The sequence below is a fragment of the Monodelphis domestica genome, chromosome 3, assembly GCF_027887165.1.
Source record: "Monodelphis domestica isolate mMonDom1 chromosome 3, mMonDom1.pri, whole genome shotgun sequence".
Lineage (NCBI taxonomy): Eukaryota > Metazoa > Chordata > Mammalia > Didelphimorphia > Didelphidae > Monodelphis > Monodelphis domestica.
Window position 1 is genome coordinate 389,977,099 of NC_077229.1, and position 19,306 is coordinate 389,996,404.

Sequence of the window (19,306 nt, forward strand, 5' to 3'; positions counted from 1 at the left end):
CTTTCATACAGTCCAGGCAAACCAACTTTATAAAAATTATTCACACATGACACCATCCGCCATAGCATAGGCCAATGCCTAGAAAGTATTCCTCCTAATTCTGCTTCATAGAATCCACATTATTAAAACACAGCTAAAGCACTACCTTCAATATAAAGGCTTTCCTCAACCATGGCCCCCACCATTTTCTAATGTCCTCCCTCACAAACTACCTTATTTTGAACTATTTTATATTTATTTGTATTTAACTTTTATATTTGCATTTACTTTATATATTTCATACTACATACCCATACATACCTATATCTCACACACACACACATACACATCTGATATCTTCTTCCCCACCGAAATGCAAGTTCTTTCTTTAAGAGTAGAAATTACTTCATTCTTGATATCACTAAGTGCCTGGCACATAGTAGGTGTTTATTCCTGTTGACTAAGAACCACTAGTTTCCTTTGAAATTCAGGTCAAGCATCAGCTCTTATATGAAGCCTGTCCTGATCCTTCCAGTTTTAATTCCTTTCTCCATAAAAATAGCATTTTGTATTTTACTGAAATAGTAGTTATAGTAGTAATTTGCATATTATAGAAAAGTCATTCAAATACTTTAAAGAATGACTGAATATCTAAAAGGAATCCCAGAGGTCAACCAAGATTCCTCTCTAGAGTATCTCCTAAACAGCCTACTCATTCCACTTTGGGATAGAACTGTTAATGAGAGTTGCTTTATATCAAGCTGAAATCTGCCTTTCTGGAGCCAATTGGGACAAGTCTATTTTATTTTCCACAAGATAGTCTTTCAAAGATTTGACTACAGCTCTCTTGTTCCTCCCTTCTTTTCTCCAGTTTCTTCCATACATCCTCCAATACATTGTATGATCTCAAAGTTCTTTATCATCTGTGTTATCCGCCTCTGCATTCTCTGTACTTCAACATTATTCCTACAATGTAGCAACCAGAAGTAAATATAATATTACCAGCCAGTGCCAAGTCCAATGGAATCAATACCTCTTGTTTTGCTTAAGATCATCCTAACACCCTGTTGACAAATATGAGCTTGCAGTTTACTTTAACCTTCAAATTTCTATTTACACAAATTGCCATATAACCAGGTCACCATCCCGACTTGTACTTGCTTGTACAAGCTTGTACTTGAAGTTGATTTTCTAAATCCAAATGTAAGGTTATTTTTTAAAAATAAGTTTTTACTTTATGTATCTTGTTTTTTGTCTCCCCAATTTTCCCCAGTTATTCCAATGAGATAGTTTATAAAATAAGCAGAATTTTTTAAAAGACAAAAAAAAGTACAAGAGGGAAAGAGGAAAAAAGAAAGCACAAGATGCATATAATAAAAAATTCTGAATATATTCCAATTTTCAAATACCTATAGAACTCCCTCTCCTTCAAAGGTTTAGGTTGGGAAGGTCAACTTATAACTCTTCTTGATTTCCTTTCTCAAGTAAACTCTATTTTGATCACTGTCTTTTACTAAGTAGTCTCTGAATTATGATCTATAAAGGATATATTTGGTATGCCTGCTTTTTAATATATCTGTTTTTAATATCTCTATAACATAGTTTATTTGTTTAAAGTTCCATGTGGTATAGAGATATGCTTATTCTTTTGCAATCCCATTAAGAAGACACCCTGTCTTTTAGCCTTAGTTTCTCTAACAGTTTGTTCAGTTCATTCTTTTATCTTTCTGTTAAACTTAACCAAAACTGAAAGTAGGCCACTGAAATCTCCTGTCACTATTTTACGACTGTTTATGTATATTTACAGCAAAGATAATGTTTCCTTTATATTTGGATACTAAGGGCACTTAGAGCATATAATTTTTAATATTGATAATGTTCTATGGTTATTTTCAGATAACATAGTTTCCTTTTAATTTATGCATATTTGTTTTTGTTTCATCTGATAGCAGGATTGCAAATCCCACTTTTCTGAATTTGTTTGATAGTTCCACAATATTATTCTGTATGCCTTTGTTTTTTAAGTTGTGCATCCTTATTCTTTTTTAAAAAATTATTTAATGTATTTTTCTCAATTACATAGAAAAATGAATTTTAACATTAAAAAAAATCTGAGTACCATATTCTCTCACTTTATCTTCAAGAAAGTAAACAATTTGATAGTTATGTATGTGGAGCAATGCAAAACACATGTTTATAATTAGCTTTGTTACTAAGAAAACAAAAGCAAAAAAAAGAGAGAAATAAATTTTTTAAAATTGGTTTGGTCTGCATCCATTCTTCATAAGTTCTTTCTCTTGAAGGTAGATAATATTTTTTCACCAGAAATCCTTCAGAATTCTTTTGGATTACTGTATGTTGAATACAGTGAAATAATTAAGTTGATTAACATACAGTATTGCTGTTACTGTGTACAATGTTCTGCTTCCACTTACTTCACTTTATATCTGTTCATGTAAGTCTTCCTATGACTTTCTGAAAGCATTCTCACTCTTTAGGGAATACTACTGTGTTATAAGAAACTATCATGTACCTCAATTTGTTCAGCCATTCCAGTTAATGTGTATCTCTTAATTTCTAATTTTTTTGTCAACACAGAGAGAGCTGCTACAGTTATATCTCTCTATAGATCCCATTTCCTTTCCTGACAATTTCTAAATTCTCTTGCTCCCTGTCTCCACTCTCAAGAGATGGAAAATAACCCGAAACAGGTTATACATGTACATAGTTCCATATTAAGCACACTGTGAAAAAAAAGAAAAGACTAATGAAGAAAACGAAGTGACAAACAAAAAGTTTCAATCTAAATTTAGATTCCTTCTATAGCAGTGGATAGAATTTTTCATCCTGAGTTTCTTGGAGTTATGTTGGATCCTTATATTGCTGGTAACAGTTAAGACGTTCACTATAGGTTTACTATTTACTGATTTTTTTTTAATAGTAATTTATAGTAATTTACTGATTACTATAGGATACTGATGTTACCACGTACAATGCTCTCCTGGTTCTGCTCACTTAACCTTGCATCACTTTATAGAAGTATCTCCAGGGTTTCCTGAAATCTTCCTGTTCATCATTTCTTATGGCACAGTGGTATTCCATTACAACCATATGCCACAACTTGTTCAGCTGTTCCCTAATTGATGGATATCCCCTAAATTTCCAGTTCTCTGCCACAACTACAAGAGTTGCTATAAACATTTTTGTAGATGTAGGGTCCTTTTCCCCTATTTTGATTTCTCTGGGATACAGACCTAGTAGTGGCATTTTGCTGGGTCAAATGGCATGCATAAACTGATAGCCCTTTGGGTATGGTTCCAAATTGCTCTTCCAGAATAGTTTTTATCAGTTCAAAGCTCCACCAATAATGTATTAGTGTCCCAATTTTCTCAGAGCCCCTCCAATACTTATAATTTTTTTTGTTACATTAACTAGTCTGAAAGGTGTGAGGTGGTATTTCAGAGTTGTTTTAATTTGCATCTCTTTACCAATAGTGATTTAGAGCCATTTTTTCATATGATTATATGTAGGTTTAAGTACTTCTGAGAACTGCCTATTCATATCCGTTAACTATTTATTAATGGGAGAATGACATATTCCCATAAATTTGACTCAGATATCAATATATTTGAGAAATGAGGCTTTTGTCAGAGAAATCTGCTATTAAAATGTTTCCTTAGACTTTTGTTCTTTTAATCTTGGTTGCATGGATATTGTTTGAAAAACCTTTTAAATTTAATGTAATGAAGATCATCCATATTATATCTCATTTATTATTGCCTTGTAGAGTCCTCTAGTCACCTTTTTTATATTGTATTTTATCCTTAGAAAAATATCATTTCCTATAGGGGATAGAGAATATTGCTCATGTTATGATTCTTCTTGTGTGCTTGATTATGAAGTTCATTACTGGCCTATGCAATCCCTATGGTCATCTTTTTCTAATTGGTTTCAAAAATCTCTTTCCTGAGAAGATGTCTTCACATTCTTCCCTGTGATAGCTGTTTTCAGTAGCTGACTTACTTTTTGCTGAGGCAAAATGAATGAATAGTCTCTCTTAGCACCAAATCCCTGGATATAATAATATAATAATAAGGTCCTTTTATAGAATATCTCTCTTTATTCTTTTGAGTATTCATTAGTGATATCCTCTCCCACCATTGAAAGAATATTTCTGCCTCCCTCCCCCTTTTCAAATTCTTCCCATAGCCTTCTTGCCCATTCTCCTGTAGGTTTTCTCTTCCTAAAAGAATCCTAACAACCTACAGGAATTATTCTCCTTTCATGTATAAATATAAAAGCTAAGAAAATAAACTAAATTAAGCTTTAGAAAAGTAAACATGCTAACTTTCTAACAACTAAAAATCTTGAAAACAAAAAAGGTAAGCACAAAAGTAGTATAAGTTCTGAAACAACTTACAATAATTGGATTTTATGCTAAAAAAAAATCACATGAAAAAAGATGAATGCAAAAACTCACCAATTAGCCTTAGTATCAATGCTACAATAATATCTGGAGTGTATGCAATGTTCAAATGTCCTTTTCTGTGCTTTATCCACTTATCCATGACAGGCCAGAGTTCTTTACTATGAAATCAAGAAATAGTGAAAATATGAAACCCTCAAAATTCACCAAATTAAGATTCCACCTTAAATAAACAGTAACAAGTTAAGAATTACCCTAAAATATCATTAGTTGCAAAGCATTTATCTTATTGGGCAAAACTTAGCAGTCTAAGCTAAACTTAATTGAATCCCTTGTTCTCCTTTCTCTAATGTTAACTAATGATGGTCACTTACAATTCTGAGATTATATTTAAGGTTGTCACATTATTTTCTAAAAACATAAGTATACTTTGTACTATGTAATAAAATGATATTCAGGCAGGTAAAATTGAATTTTTGAAAATCAAATATAATTGGAATGGAGTCAGAATGCTCACTATTTGAAGGTATAGCAAACTCTTAATGTAAAGAAGTACTCTCCTAGTTTACTGGTTTTGTGAAGTTTGAATATCTATATACTAAGAACAATGTAAACAGAGTTATGTTGTATTATATTCCGGAGGAGTCAAGTTTATTACTTCCATATTACATTGCGTGCTACTGTATTATACATAGTACAGTATAAAAATTAAAATTAATGTCAATAAGGAAAATATCATATTTTAGGAGATTTATTAAATGATCATTAGAAGTAAAGGAATAGAAGGGTAACAAAAATTATCTACGCTATCTTAAAAAATTGAGAATTATTTTCTCCAACTTCTGGTTGCCATCAGTGTAAAAATTAAAATTAAATCTCAATAATAAAATATTATATTTTAGGAGATTTATTAACAATCATTAGAAATAAAGGAATAAAAGGGATACAAAATAAAAAAAATACATGCTCATGGCTAATTATTAGCCTGTTCAAACCTTGCTTACCACCACCATGCTCAGGACAGGAAGCCAAAGAAACCACCCACCCAATTTATTCCCTGTCAACAGGAAGTACATAATGACAGAAAGTCAGTGGGCTCCCAGGAAATGTAGTTCTTTTTTAGGGTAACAGATTTTCAAGTATACAACAGTTCATAATTAAACATTAAGTAACATATAGGTCAGGAACTAGGATAACACCATACACAGTAAGGATGGCATTATTACCCTAAAAATTATTTTTTTATTAAGTAACTTACAACTGAGAGAAATTACTTTTGTTTCTATTATTCTGCAAAGCAATACTATACCTTATAATATTATCATGTGTCCAAACCCATTTCTGATGACAGCAGAGTAGATCAAGGGCAAATATATATTCCCACATGTCATTGCTTAGGTCTTCACCAAATCTCTCACTTAAGTGAAATTCCATTTTAGGATATAGTTGTATTGTCAAAAGCAGCTTGGAGATCATCATACTAACATCCAAGGAGGAAGACTAGAAAATGGAAAAATACAATAAAATTTAAGAGGGTTGCAGAGACAGCACAATGTATGACTTGTTCTTTGGGCTATTACTTGCAAAGCAACAAAGTAATGGTCAGGTGATCAAAGTCCCTGCTTTCCCTTTTCATAAACAGAATAATTTAAAAATAAGAATTATGTTCTCTTCTGGTTACTACAAATTAATCTTAGTAGAAGTAAACAATTTAATTTCCACCACTCACCCTAACTCCCTACTAGTCTATTGAATACAACGCTTATAGGAATCCAGTGATATTTGAAAGACTTTCCTCCCCCCTACAAAACAAAAGGAATTGACCCAATAAGATTGTACCAGAATATTTCTACTCAATTTAAAATATATACTTAAGCTTAAATATTTTATCTTTCTGAATAATCCTTATAGATACAGATCACCTATGGTTTCAACTGCTTTCTAATGCATTTTTAATCTCACTAAGCTATTGTCTTTAATAATTAATGAGTCAGACAAAATTACTTTAATATTGTTATTTTAAAAATTATTTTAAAATTTAATTCTGTCATTGTTTTATTCCCTAATCAAGGCTGATTCTAGCAATCTCAACAACCAGAAAACATTTCAAAGTAAAATGTTTTATGAAGAATGTAACATAATGTGTTTGTAGAAAATAATGCTTCTATTTTGAACATTTTTTCTAGTTCATTATGTAATTTTTCTAGAAAAATTTGTAATAGAATTGTTAATATATTATAACCATTCTACATTATAAGGTTGCAACAGTCTGGGATAAACATGGCTATCCACTTACATGATTCTTTTCAAAATAACATTCCTCTAAAGTGATTTTGTTAAACCTACAATTTTTGAAGGACCAAATTATGACAGTAATTAGGATAGGTCTGTACCAATTCTTGGCTTTTCCTGACCCCAAAATGTCTTATATCAAGACCTCCTAGTGACAAACTGTATATATGTCCATGGACTGGGCTTTCACCAATGACTATGGTTGTCCTTAGGGCTGTTCATATATCACGGTGTTTAACCTGGCAAAGAAGCTTATGTTTATTCTTGTTTCTAAGGCTGATTTTTATGCTAAATCTACATAAGATATACTGGTAACTCTAATGAGTCAGCTAAATGGGTAAATCATTAAGCTGTCAGCACATTTATCAAAATAGGCTAGTAAATGCATTTTTAGTCAGGACATGTGGTATCTTCAGAATAGGATCAGTAAAATGGTTCAATAACAACTTCCAGAATCTTAATATTATGTTCATAGCAGCTGCTACTTTCTAACATTCAATCATACTCCTCCACTAATTCCTATTCTAACATGTCATTTATTGCATGAAGGTAATCTTGACTCCTTGAAAGCTATGTCAAGCAAATTGTAAGCTGTATTGGTTTCCTAGCAAGTTGGAAAGGTTTGAGAACTATTCAGTCATGAGAATATGTCTACTTTCTAAGGACCAGCCTTCCTAAATTCAGTGTCCTAAATTTAGAGGTTATAGGCTTTAATGAATTCTTTGGTCATAACAAATAAAACAAAGGAAAATACAAAATGCTGCTTAGTTTTATGTGCTTCCAGTGACAATGGTAGAATAATAGAAAAGGAGGTAAAGAATGTTTAAGGATTATATTTTTCTGATCATCTAAAAATGATTAATTTAGCTGTTGGTTTTCTAAATGAGGCGTCCTTTTCCAAGGATCAATGAACGGACATGTTTCTGGAGGAACTCAAATCATATTCTTCTTAATATTCTCTTAATATGTGAAAATAGAAGTCAAAAGGAAGTTTCATGTAAATGAAAGTATACTCAAAGATTTTCTATGGAGAAGAAAATGGTGAAACTGGTCAGAATGCTTCATAGGATCACATATCTAGAGTTGGAATAGAACTCAATTTCATTGCTTAAAGAATCATACTACCTTATACCTATCATATTAACTAATGTGAACGAAAAAGGAAAATGATAAATGCTGGTGGGGTTGTAGAAAAGCAAAGATAATAACACACTCTTGGAGGAGTTGTGAATTGAGTTAACCATTACAGAGAATAATTTGGAACTATGTCCAAAGGCCATAAAACTCCTAGTTCTATATCCCAAAGAGATAAAAGAAAGGGAGAAAAAAAAATCTACATACACAAAGTATTTATAGCAGAACTTTTTGTGGTGGCAAAGAATTAGAAAATGAGTGGATATCCATCAATTGGGAAATGGCTCAAGCAAGTTTTTTAGGGTATATCATTGTGATGGAATACTATTATGCTATAATTAATTATGAGCAAGCAGGTTCCAGAAAAACCTGAGAAGACTCATATGAATTGATGCACAGTGAAGATGAGGAGAAGCAGGAGAACACTATACACAGTAATAGCAATACTCTAATGATGATCAACTGTGAGACTGAGCTGCTCTGATTCAGACAATGGTTCGAGACAATTCCAAAAAAATTTACCATGAAAAATACCATCCACTTCCAAAGAGAACTGGTAAACTCTTAATGCAGACTGAAGCATACTTTTGATTCAATTTTTTTTTTTGGGGGGGGTATAATATGGCTAAAATAGATATAGGTTTTGCAAGACTCAAGATGTAAAACTGATATAATACCTCTTGACATCTTAATGAATACGGGAAATGTTGAATGGAGAAAGAGAATTTGAAACTCAGAAATTTCAAAAATGAATGCTGAAAATAAATACAAGAAAGACAACAAAGTTTCGAGGACAATTTAAAGGATAAAATTGAAAGAATGACAAATGGAAAATATTTGTAAAAATTTCGATAACTACCACTTTTTTGCTATCAATGATAACCACATTTGGACTCTAATAAAACATTCCCAAATGTGCTACATGAGGAAGTAGAAATATAACTCAATAAAAATGAGAAAAATTAAGAGTAGATCAAATATACACAGAAAAGGCACATTATTTGGAGGACATAAAAGGTTCAGTTCTGAAGATAAATGCATAGCCAAAAGGGAAAAATGATCTCAGTTGTTATATCACACAAAATATACTATAGGAAAACATGTTGAAAGTGTTTCCTAATATGGATGATATATTTGACAAATGCATTTGGAAAAAGGACTTCTTATAGATGGTAAGGTCCTCCAAATATATATATATATCCAATAATATACATATATTAAAATATTATATATATGTACATATATGTAATATATATCCAAATATAGATAGTAATGTTCCTACTCCTAGAGGCACTTTATCTATTGCATCAAGTGCCAGATAACCACAAAACTTTCCGAAGGACTTTGACATAATTTTCCGCAAAGGATAAAACCAAATAGATGAGGAATGTCTACTGTTGTCCTTTTCAAGATTTGTTGTTGGATAGACAATTCACTGAATTATTTTTATCAATATACTGCTCCAGAACTGAAGAGGAAGTGAGTTGGATTTTCTTTGGGAAACTACACAAAAGTATATTTTTGTTCTATTAATGTTCTTTTTTTGATGCCATCTATCTGTAAATCATTGAATCCTACAAAGTGTAAAGAATTAAAGTTGACGATTACTCTAAAGGAAATGAAGAAGTCTATCATGAAATTTTTGAGTAAGCTGTAACCCAAGGCTCAGGAAAGGGGCCATAAAATTTTCATTAGAGCAAAGTGTGACAATAAAAAACATGGGTGAGTTACATAGTAATAAAAAAGTTAACAAAAGATGAGCAAATGTCAGTATTACATAAAATATCAAGAGAATGTGAGTGAAGCCCCAAGATATTGAGTGGATGAATCTCTTAGCATGAAAAGGCAAGAAGGGATAATCACTTTTAGAAGAATCTATACCAATTAGATAGGAAGAAGTTATTCTACTGGAAGAAAATATTAAAAAATATTTAAGACTAATACTCTAAAATTATCTGGCCTGCAAAAGATGAACAAAAGGCACATTAGGTAGAATTTAAGTCCATTGTAGTTGCTTTTTAATAATAGCTGTTTTCAAAAATACATTCTATAAATAAAGATGAAACTTGTTGCAAGAATTCATTAAAAAATAATTACCTTCATCTTAGAAATATTTTTATGTCATTTACTTTAGAAATCTCCTTGAGGCTCAGTTTCATCAACTATAAAATAAAAAGGTGCTATAGCCATGTGGATTTTGATAAAAATAACCCCAAATCAATTAATTAAAATCATGCAATATTAAAAAAGCAAAGACCAATAAAACATGGGACAAGGGAGAGATAATTAATCTGAGTTCAAATACTAATATAAAAATTAAAGACACCAAAACTGTAAATGTGTGTATATAAAGTAATAGGGGGAACAAAATGATGACATTTATGTAAATTATTAGAGGTAGGCACTAGAATGAAATGAGTGAAGTAAAAATACAACATACCTTTTCCCAATTGAGATATGTGATCAAACAGTTTAAAACTTCTCCTTTAGCACGCTGTCGGGCAACCAGCTGCATTGCTTTATTAATTACTCCTTGAAAGGCAAATATATCATGCCATATGTTTGCAATAAATAAAGTTATTTTATCAGACTCTGGAAAATCTAAAGGGGAGACAGAAAAAGGACAAGAAACCCTTATAATACATTAACTAAATGACAATTTCAAACAAATTAATTTTCCTTTCATTTTCTTCTCCCAGTACATAGGATGTGTGGTTCACTTCCCTGCCTTAAGCATTCTTTTCTTTTAAATATAGTTTTCTTTTAAAATGGAAAATAAATGATGAAAGCAATTTGTTTAACTAAATCTGATATAGAACTTAAACCACTTTTATACAAAGAAGATGGGATATTACTAAGGATATTGCTTGACAAATCCAGTTTTTGCCATAAAAGGCCTTTTGGAGATGCTATTACTATAGTACCAAATAAAACTATTTGAAAGACATTTGCTTCAAAAAACATGCCTCCAAAGTAGATCTAGTGCATACACAGAGGAAGTACGAGTGAAAAGTAATTAAACTAGGGCATTTACTGTATTGTAGTGTTTCTGATGCAATTATCTTCACCTTGAAAAACTAGGAGACTACCCTTTCTAGACACACAAAAATCCATTTGTAACTTCTTAAGAGTTTCAATTCATCATGATCAAATACAATGCAATTTTAAGATGTATGTAAAATAAAAGATATAGCAAAAGCTAGTACAGAAGCAAAAATGTGAGGATTCTTTAAGAAAAAGTCTTGACTTTTGTTAGAATGCTCACAAAACAAGAAGCTCATTATAATTTCTATTTTTAAAAGAAGTTTCTTTTTCAAAGAAAACAGACATTGGAAATTATCATTCTCTGAATTTCTCATGTAGTATTATTATCTTATGATATAGTATCTTATCTAGTACAAACTTTCATTTAAGAGATGAAGGAACTTGGATGATTTGCCCAAGGTCATCTAAATAAGAAGCTGAGAGGATCTGAATACAAGCCATGGACTCTAAAATTAGCACTGCTTCTTATATATCATATGATGGTCAGAATCAACTTTCAAAGATTTCTTTTCTAAAATGTCTAGTAGAAAAAAAACATTTTTCCCCTTCAAAACTGATTCAGATCCCAAAAAAGACCAAAACCTATTTTTTACAATAATAAATGGTACTAACCCTTGATACACCAATATTCTTGCACCAATGAAGGAAGCAAATAATACAAAAGATTATATATATGAGAAATCATTTGGATAGATCAAATGGAAAAATTCATCTTCCTATCTTTCTTTAAAACAGACATAGAATTAAACCCACATGAATCATTGGCATTTCTAAACATTTCCAACAAAACTCATTAACAAAGGAAACTCCATTTAAAATTACTCTAGACAATATGAAATATTTGGGAATCTATATACCAAGATAAACTCAGGAATTATATGAACACAACTACAAAAGACTTCACACAAATAGAACTAGATCTAAAGACCTGGAAAAACATTAATTGTCCATGGGTAGGACAAGCTAATATAATAAAAATGACAATCCTATCTAAACTAATTTATTGCCATATCTATCAAACTACCAAAAAACTTTTTTATAGAATTAGAAAAAAAATTATAACGAAGTTCAACTCGAAGAACAAAAAATCAAGGGAACTAATGAAAAAAAAATGTGAAGGATGGGGGGGCCTAGTAGTACCAGATCTTAAAATGCACTACAAAATAGCGATCATCAAAACAATATGATACTGGCTAAGACATAGAAGTGGATCAATGGAATAGACTAGGGGAAAATGACTTCAGCAAGCTAGTGTTTGAAAAACCCAAAGATTCTAGCTTTTGGAACAAGAACTCACTATTTGACAAAAATTGTTGGGAAAATTGGAAAACAGTTTGGTAAAAATTAGGTTTATATCAATATCTCACAAACTATACCAAGATAAATTCAAAATTGGTAAATGACTTACATATAAAGAGGGAAATTAAAAGTAAATCTGGTGAACATAGAATAGTATATATGTCAGGTCTATGGGAAAGGAAAGAATTTAAGACCAAGCAAGAGATACAAGAAGTAAAATGAATAATTTTGATTATATTAAATTAAAAGGGTTTTGTGCAAACAAAATTAGAAGGAAGCAACAAACTGGGGGGGAAAACCAAATTTTCTGAGAAAAGGTCTAATTTCTCAAATGTACAAAAAACTAAATCAAATTTATAATTAATCAAATCATTTCACAATTCACAAATGTTCAAGGGATATGAATAAGTAGTTTTCATATGAAGAAATCAAAACTATTCAATAATCACATGAAAAAGTGTTCTAAATCCCTCCTGATTAGAGAAATGCAAATGAAAACAACTCTGAGGTACCACCTCACATATAGCAGACTGAACAATATGGCTGTAAAGGAAAGTGATAAATGTTGGAGGGGATGTGGCAAAATTGGGACACTAATGCATTGCTATTGGAGTTGTGAACTGATCTAACCATTCTGGAAGGCAATTTTAAATTATGCCCAAAGGGCTTTAAAAGAATGCATACTGTGGGGTTTTCCTTAATGGACCTCCCTGACCAGCAGGGTCCCACAAGGGAAGGGGCTCACCTTTGTGATGGGACCCAAGGAGAGATAGGAACGGAGAACCAGGGTGGAAATGAAAGACAAGGACAAGTCAGTGGTTGGATAGGGCAGGCAACCCCTATGATACTCCCTTTGATAGGAAAGTATGAGTACAAAGGAACACGAGGTGGATGAGGAGATTAAGATAGGGAATGCAGACCAGGATGGTTACAGCCTCAGCCTCGGGGAAGGAAAAGGTTAAGAGGAGAGAGACATAGTCATTAAGGAGCCCAGTGGAGCTCCATGAAAGGGGAGAGAGAACCAAGAGAGAGTTCATGGGTTTGCCTCTGAATTTATTCCTGTCCTGCTTGGGCGGTACTCCCAAGCATGTAGTAACCACATCACAAAGTATAATCAATTAAAATTGGGTGGCAAGGTAGAGGGAACACCTTTGGGCGTGTACATTGCAAACCGCTCTTTCCTGGGGAATTGAGTCCGAGCATGTTAATGAGTTTGTCTTAGCCAAGGGCCGCATGGCCAGTTCAAGGTTACATTCACAAGCCTCATTGGTATAACCTTATGCTTGGAGACACAGTAATCATACAGTCATTTATATTTCATAGATGTGAATATGCTTGGAATGCTACACATACTCTTTGATTCAGCAATACCACTGCTAGGTTTGTACCCCAAAGAGATAATAATGAAAAATGTTTGTAGAAAAATATTCACCGCCACACTCTTTGTGGTGGCAAAAAAATTGAAAATGAGGGGATGTCCTTCTACTGGGATTGAATGGCTGAACAAATTGTGGTATATGATGGTGATGGAATACTATTGTCCTATAAGTAAAAATAAACTGCTTGATTTCCATATGAGTTGGAAAAACCTCCACAAATTGATGCAGAGTGAAATGGGCAGAACCAGGAGAACATTGTACACAGAAAGTGAAACACTTTGGGATGATCATATGTGATAGACTTTGCTACTGATAGCAATGAAATGATCCAAAACAATCCCCAGGGACTTATGAGAAAGAATGTTATCCACTTGGAGAAAAAAACTGTGGGAGCAGAAATGCAGAAGGAAAACAGATGATTTATATCACTTGCTTATTTGGGTATAGGATTTAGGATTTTGTTTTTTAAAAGATTATTACAAAAATGAATAATATAAAAACAAGTATTGAGTGAAAATAAATGTGGAAAAAACAACTGCTTGAATACATGGATCGAGGGGACATGATTGGGGATGTAGACTCTAAATGAACATCCTTATGCAAACACCAACAACATGGAAATAGGTTCTGATCAAGGACACAAGTAATACCCAATGAAATTGTGTGTCGGCTGCAGGAAGGGTGGGTGAAGGGGAGGGAGGGAAATAATGTGATTATTGTAACCAAGGAATAATGTTCTAAATTGACTAAATAAATTAATTAAAAATAACGCAGTGGAATTGCTTGTTGGCTCTGGGAGGGGAGAGGGAAAAGGGGAGGAAAATAAAATTAATCGTGAAACCATGGAAAATACTTTAAAATAAACATTAAAAAAAAACAAAACAAAAAAGACATAGAATAAGTTTGCCTTTTATAAGCATGCATGTAGACAAGCAACGGAACACATATCAATGGTAGAAGTTATCCTAGGATGAAAGTTTTGCCATAAAAATATGTTAATAATAATTAATTTAAATTTTAAAGATCAAAATTAGTGATTTACAACCTTGGTTCTATTACACTCAATCTGTATACCGAAATCCACAAAAGAAATCCTAATTTACCTTAATAGTGAAAAATATCATAAAACACCTTTAGAAAAAACACAAAAGAAAAAAAAATAGCACACAAAAGGGCCTGATAATTATAGAAATGATGAATATCATCTATCTAACACTATACAAGTAATATATGTGTTCTTTATTAAAACATACAAAATAAATAGAGTATTGAGATATGGGCAACTTACATTGCATTTATAGCTATAGCATTCAGATGTCTATTTTAATTCATATTGGCAGTCAAAAGCAGTTAAACATGGCATCTTCATTCAAAGGGCTATTACAATCATGGACAAATGATTTGTATTCACCTGAATTTATACTGGCCCTGGAGACTGCTTTGAGACATGAAGAAAATAAATCTTGGTAGTAAGAAAATTATATTTTTGGACAAAATACCTAAAACCTTATATTCACATAGCATGTTATAGATAATAAAGAGCTTTCAGACACTTTACCATAGATGATAGTTTTTATCTTTTATCATCTTTTATATCTACCTTTTATAATCTGATTAATTCTAAAGACAAGCTATAGGTATAGCAAATGTCAAGCAATCACTGGTGAAAGAGTATTCCAAGGCCAGCTCTTATGTTAATTATTTCTCTTATTTTTCAGTGTATAGGCATTTCTAATCTCAGGGGTCTTATTGTATCTTCATCTTATTAAATTACAGGATCATAAATCTAGAGCTAGAAGAAACCTCAAGGGCTATCTTGTTCAGTTTTACAGATAAAGAAAATGGAGGCCCAGGAAACAAGTTAACTTTATTTGCTTCTCCCTTGAGTGATAAAGCATTTCAACCTGTCATATGCTTAGAAAAGAGTGTCATTGTTTTAGGTTAAATATAGTGTTTCCTGAATGTACTGCCCGCCCCCCCCAAAGACACAAGTGGTGATGAACATTCATCTAAACAGAAACTACTAATGTGGCATGTATTTGAATCATAGACATATTTGCTAGGTAGAAAACTGCACATATTAAAAAAAATTCATGCCTGTTCACAAGTATACAGTATGAAAGGGTTATAAATCACACAAATGTTTTCCCAGAATAAAGTAAAAAGGAAGGTATAAATCTAAGGAGACTTTCCCGTTTTTCACCAACTTTGGATTTCTTTGGATCTCTCCAGCCTGGCTTCCTTCTCCAAGAAACTGACTGCTGGGGAATCTCATTATCCTACAAGACTGAATCAGCCTGGTTTTCACATCTCATCAGGATCTGCCCCTCTGACAGGACCTTCAAATTTGAGGGCATGGTCATAGGTTCCAAGGCCTCAATTTAAAGAGGGGACATAGCAGTTTTCTCACACCAGTTACAATGTTTCTGAACTTCATAGGAATTCTCACATTCCCTTGGCCAAGTCCCTCTCAACTACTCCCTGCTTCTAGCTTTTCAGCTTCTTTTTGTGTTGTATTTTGACATTAAACTAAAAGTTCCATGAGGGCAAGGACTACTTGGGTTTTTATTTGTATTTGTTTTGTATCTCCAGCACTTAGCAGGAGGCTTGGGAACACAGTAGGCTCTAAATAAATGTTCACTGACTGAAAGCAAGGGCACTATTTCTAAGACAGTTTTGCAATATATCAACATACCTTCCTTAAGTAAGTCATAGCAAAATAGTCGGGCTCTTTCCAAGTCTCCAAGTTGCCGACATATTCCAACATACACTCTGCAGAGAGCATGAATATAGGTGTGATCCAAAGATGTCTTGTGAATTTTTAATTCAGAGAGAATAACATGAAGCAAGGACTGTGCCAAGTGCTGTATTAAAAATATAAAAGCAATATATTAATGCATTTACATTCAGTAAAGATAAGAACAATCAATTGATAAAAAATTACAAGTAAATAAAATATTATCAGTATATGTTTGGGTGGCAGTTAAAAGAACCAAACTGACTCTCTCCAACATTTTGTACAGCTGTTTTAATGAAAGCTTTTGCTTTCCTGAGTTAAAATTGAGTTTTCCTGTAAATTGTGTTATTTCTAAGAAATCAGTTGTTACTGTATATAACTGTTCTATAGAATGAATGTGAATATTATCAATCAGCAGCCTCAAAGTCTGGGAAGTCTCAGTTCTTATCACAAATAAAAAACAGGATGACTCAATCCTACTCCTGTCCTATTTTTATCAACTAACTACATTCTATTCTATTTTTTGACTACTATATGTTGCTTCTATTTTTATAGTCCCTTCATTATAAAATCCTTGAGATTTCTTTGCTTGTGGTCTTTGTGCCTTCTGAAGAGGCCCTGGACTGGATCTGTTTTGCAAACTGCATGCCTTGCCAATAAATCCCACTGCTTAGACTTTGTTTCCTCAACCATTACAATTCATCCCACAACACAGTTTAATGTGAAAGAAAAGTATTGGATTTGGAAAAGTCTAAGATTTGAATATCATGCCAGATACTACCTGTATCATATTAGAAAAATCACTTCAGTTTTCTGGGTTTCATTCATACATCTATAAAAGTAAGGTCTTGGACTAGATGGCATTTAAGGTCCATTTCAGCTTTACACCAGACCAACTGATAGCGCCTTACTTAGATTCTTATGTGTATCCATGCAATGAAGGGGGAAAAATTACATAATAACACACGGGCTAAAGATATGTGAATAGTGTGTTTGGTATTAAGGTAAGGAAGTCTTTTTAAATTTCTTATAACTTTCAGCCATAGCACTGCTGGGTCTGTACCCCAAAGAGATAATGGACAAAAAGACTTGTACAAGAATATTCATAGCTGCACTCTTTGTGGTGGCCCAAAACTGGAAAACGAGGGGATGCCCATCAATTGGGGAATGGCTGAACAAATTGTGGTATATGTTGGTGATGGAATACTATTGTGCTAAAAAGAATAATAAAGTGGAGGAATTCCATGGAGACTGGAATAATCTCCAGGAAGTGATGCAGAGCGAAAGGAGCAGAACCAGGAGAACATTGTACACAGAGACTGATACACTGTGGTATAATCGAACATAATGGACTTCTCCATTAGGGGCGGTGTAACATCCCTGAACAATCTGCAGGAATCTAGGAGAAAAAACACTATTCATAAGCAGAGGATAAACTGTGGGAGTAGAAACACCGAGGAAAAGCAACTGCCTGAATACAGTGGTTGAGGGGACATGACAGAGGAGAGACTCTAAATGAACACTAATGCAAATACTAACAACATGGCAATGGGTTCGAATAAAGACATATGTGATACCCAGTGGAATCACGCGTCGGCTACTGGGGGTTGGGGGGGAGGAAAAGAAAATGATCTTTGTCTTTAACGAATAATGCTTGGAAACGATCAAATAAAATATTATAAAATTTAAAAAATTTTTCTTATAACTTTTAGGATCATAGGTTCTCAGTGGACACTATAATCAAACTCTTACTCTTAATGGGGGGGGGGGGAAGGTGAGAAAGACAATAGCAAAATCAGGGACTATGGATCCTAATATTGATTAAAAGGATGAAACTTTTCCAGAAACTCTCTAATCCCCACTCATTTCAACATGAAAAATGGTTCTAATATTACCTAAGAAGTCAAGTCTCAAAATTCTGACTTCCTTACTACTATTTGAAGTTGCTCATTCGTTATTTATTTACTTTATAATTCTGCCTATTCTATTTCCTCTTTTTACATTTTCTATTTCTTCACTTTTCCTACTTATCTTCTTAGGATATTTCAAGCACTGTTATTAAGATAACTGCTGTTAAGAATAATAAAAGGAGATAGCTAGATGGCTCAGTGAACTACAGTTAGGCCTAGAGATGGGAGGTCTTAGGTTTAAATTTGGCCTCAGACGCTTCCTAGCTGTGTGACACTGGGCAAGTCACTTAATCCCCATTGCCTAGCATTTACTGCTCTTTTGTCTTGGAATGAATACCCAATATAGATTCTAAGACAGAATGGAAGGGTTTAAAAAGAATAACAAATTTGTACAGTGTTTCAAAATTTACAAGCAAATAATAAATTTTATTTGCTTCTTACAACAACCTTGTGAAACAAACACTACATGTACATATTACTATTTTAGAAATGAGGGAACAGACTGACCAGAGGTTAAATTAATTGCCCCTGGTAACAAAATTAGTGTCTGTTAAGATTCAATTTGGATTGCTCAAGATGACTCCTATCTCCACAGTTTTTAACAGATCATACTGCTTCATGACTGTCCCATGATATACTGGGAATTAAATACAATGATAATGATGCTACAGCACCTTACAGTTTATACAACTTCTTTATATAAAATTTCATCTGGCTTGGTGCTTTCATTTAAAAATATTCTTAAAAGCGGCATTTATAAATCCTACTATTCTTTTAGTAAAGTGACAAAACAAACAAAAAGACTACATAAGACTGAGGTCTAATTAACTTTAAAAAAAAAATAAAAACCCTTACCTTCCATCTTGGAATCAGTACTGTGTATTGGTTCCAAGGCAGATGAATGGTAAGGGCTAGGCAATGGGGGTTAAGTGATTTGCCCAGGGTCACACAGCCGGGAAGTGTCTGAGGCCAAATTTGAACCCAGGACCTCTCATCTCTAGGTCTGGGTCTCAATCTACTGAGCAACCCAGCTGCCCCTTGTTTTGTTTTTAAAGAGAAGTTAACCTCTATAGAGTGTCCTCATATAAGTTACCATGCTAGCAAT

At 32.9% G+C, this 19,306-nt stretch overlaps 1 protein-coding gene across 2 annotated transcripts in view; it reads right to left on the bottom strand.

Annotated features, from left to right (window-relative positions):
* The window catches only part of ICE1 (interactor of little elongation complex ELL subunit 1), an 87,060-nt gene that overhangs the window by 12,172 nt on the left and 55,582 nt on the right, over positions 1-19,306 (bottom strand). For both annotated transcript variants that reach the window (XM_056824316.1, XM_056824317.1), the window contains exons 15-18: positions 16,250-16,418; positions 10,272-10,432; positions 5,715-5,905; positions 4,460-4,566 (exon numbers count right to left, since the gene is read on the bottom strand). In XM_056824316.1, the coding sequence (XP_056680294.1) occupies positions 4,460-4,566; positions 5,715-5,905; positions 10,272-10,432; positions 16,250-16,418 (628 nt within the window). The remainder of the gene's footprint in view (positions 1-4,459; positions 4,567-5,714; positions 5,906-10,271; positions 10,433-16,249; positions 16,419-19,306) is intronic.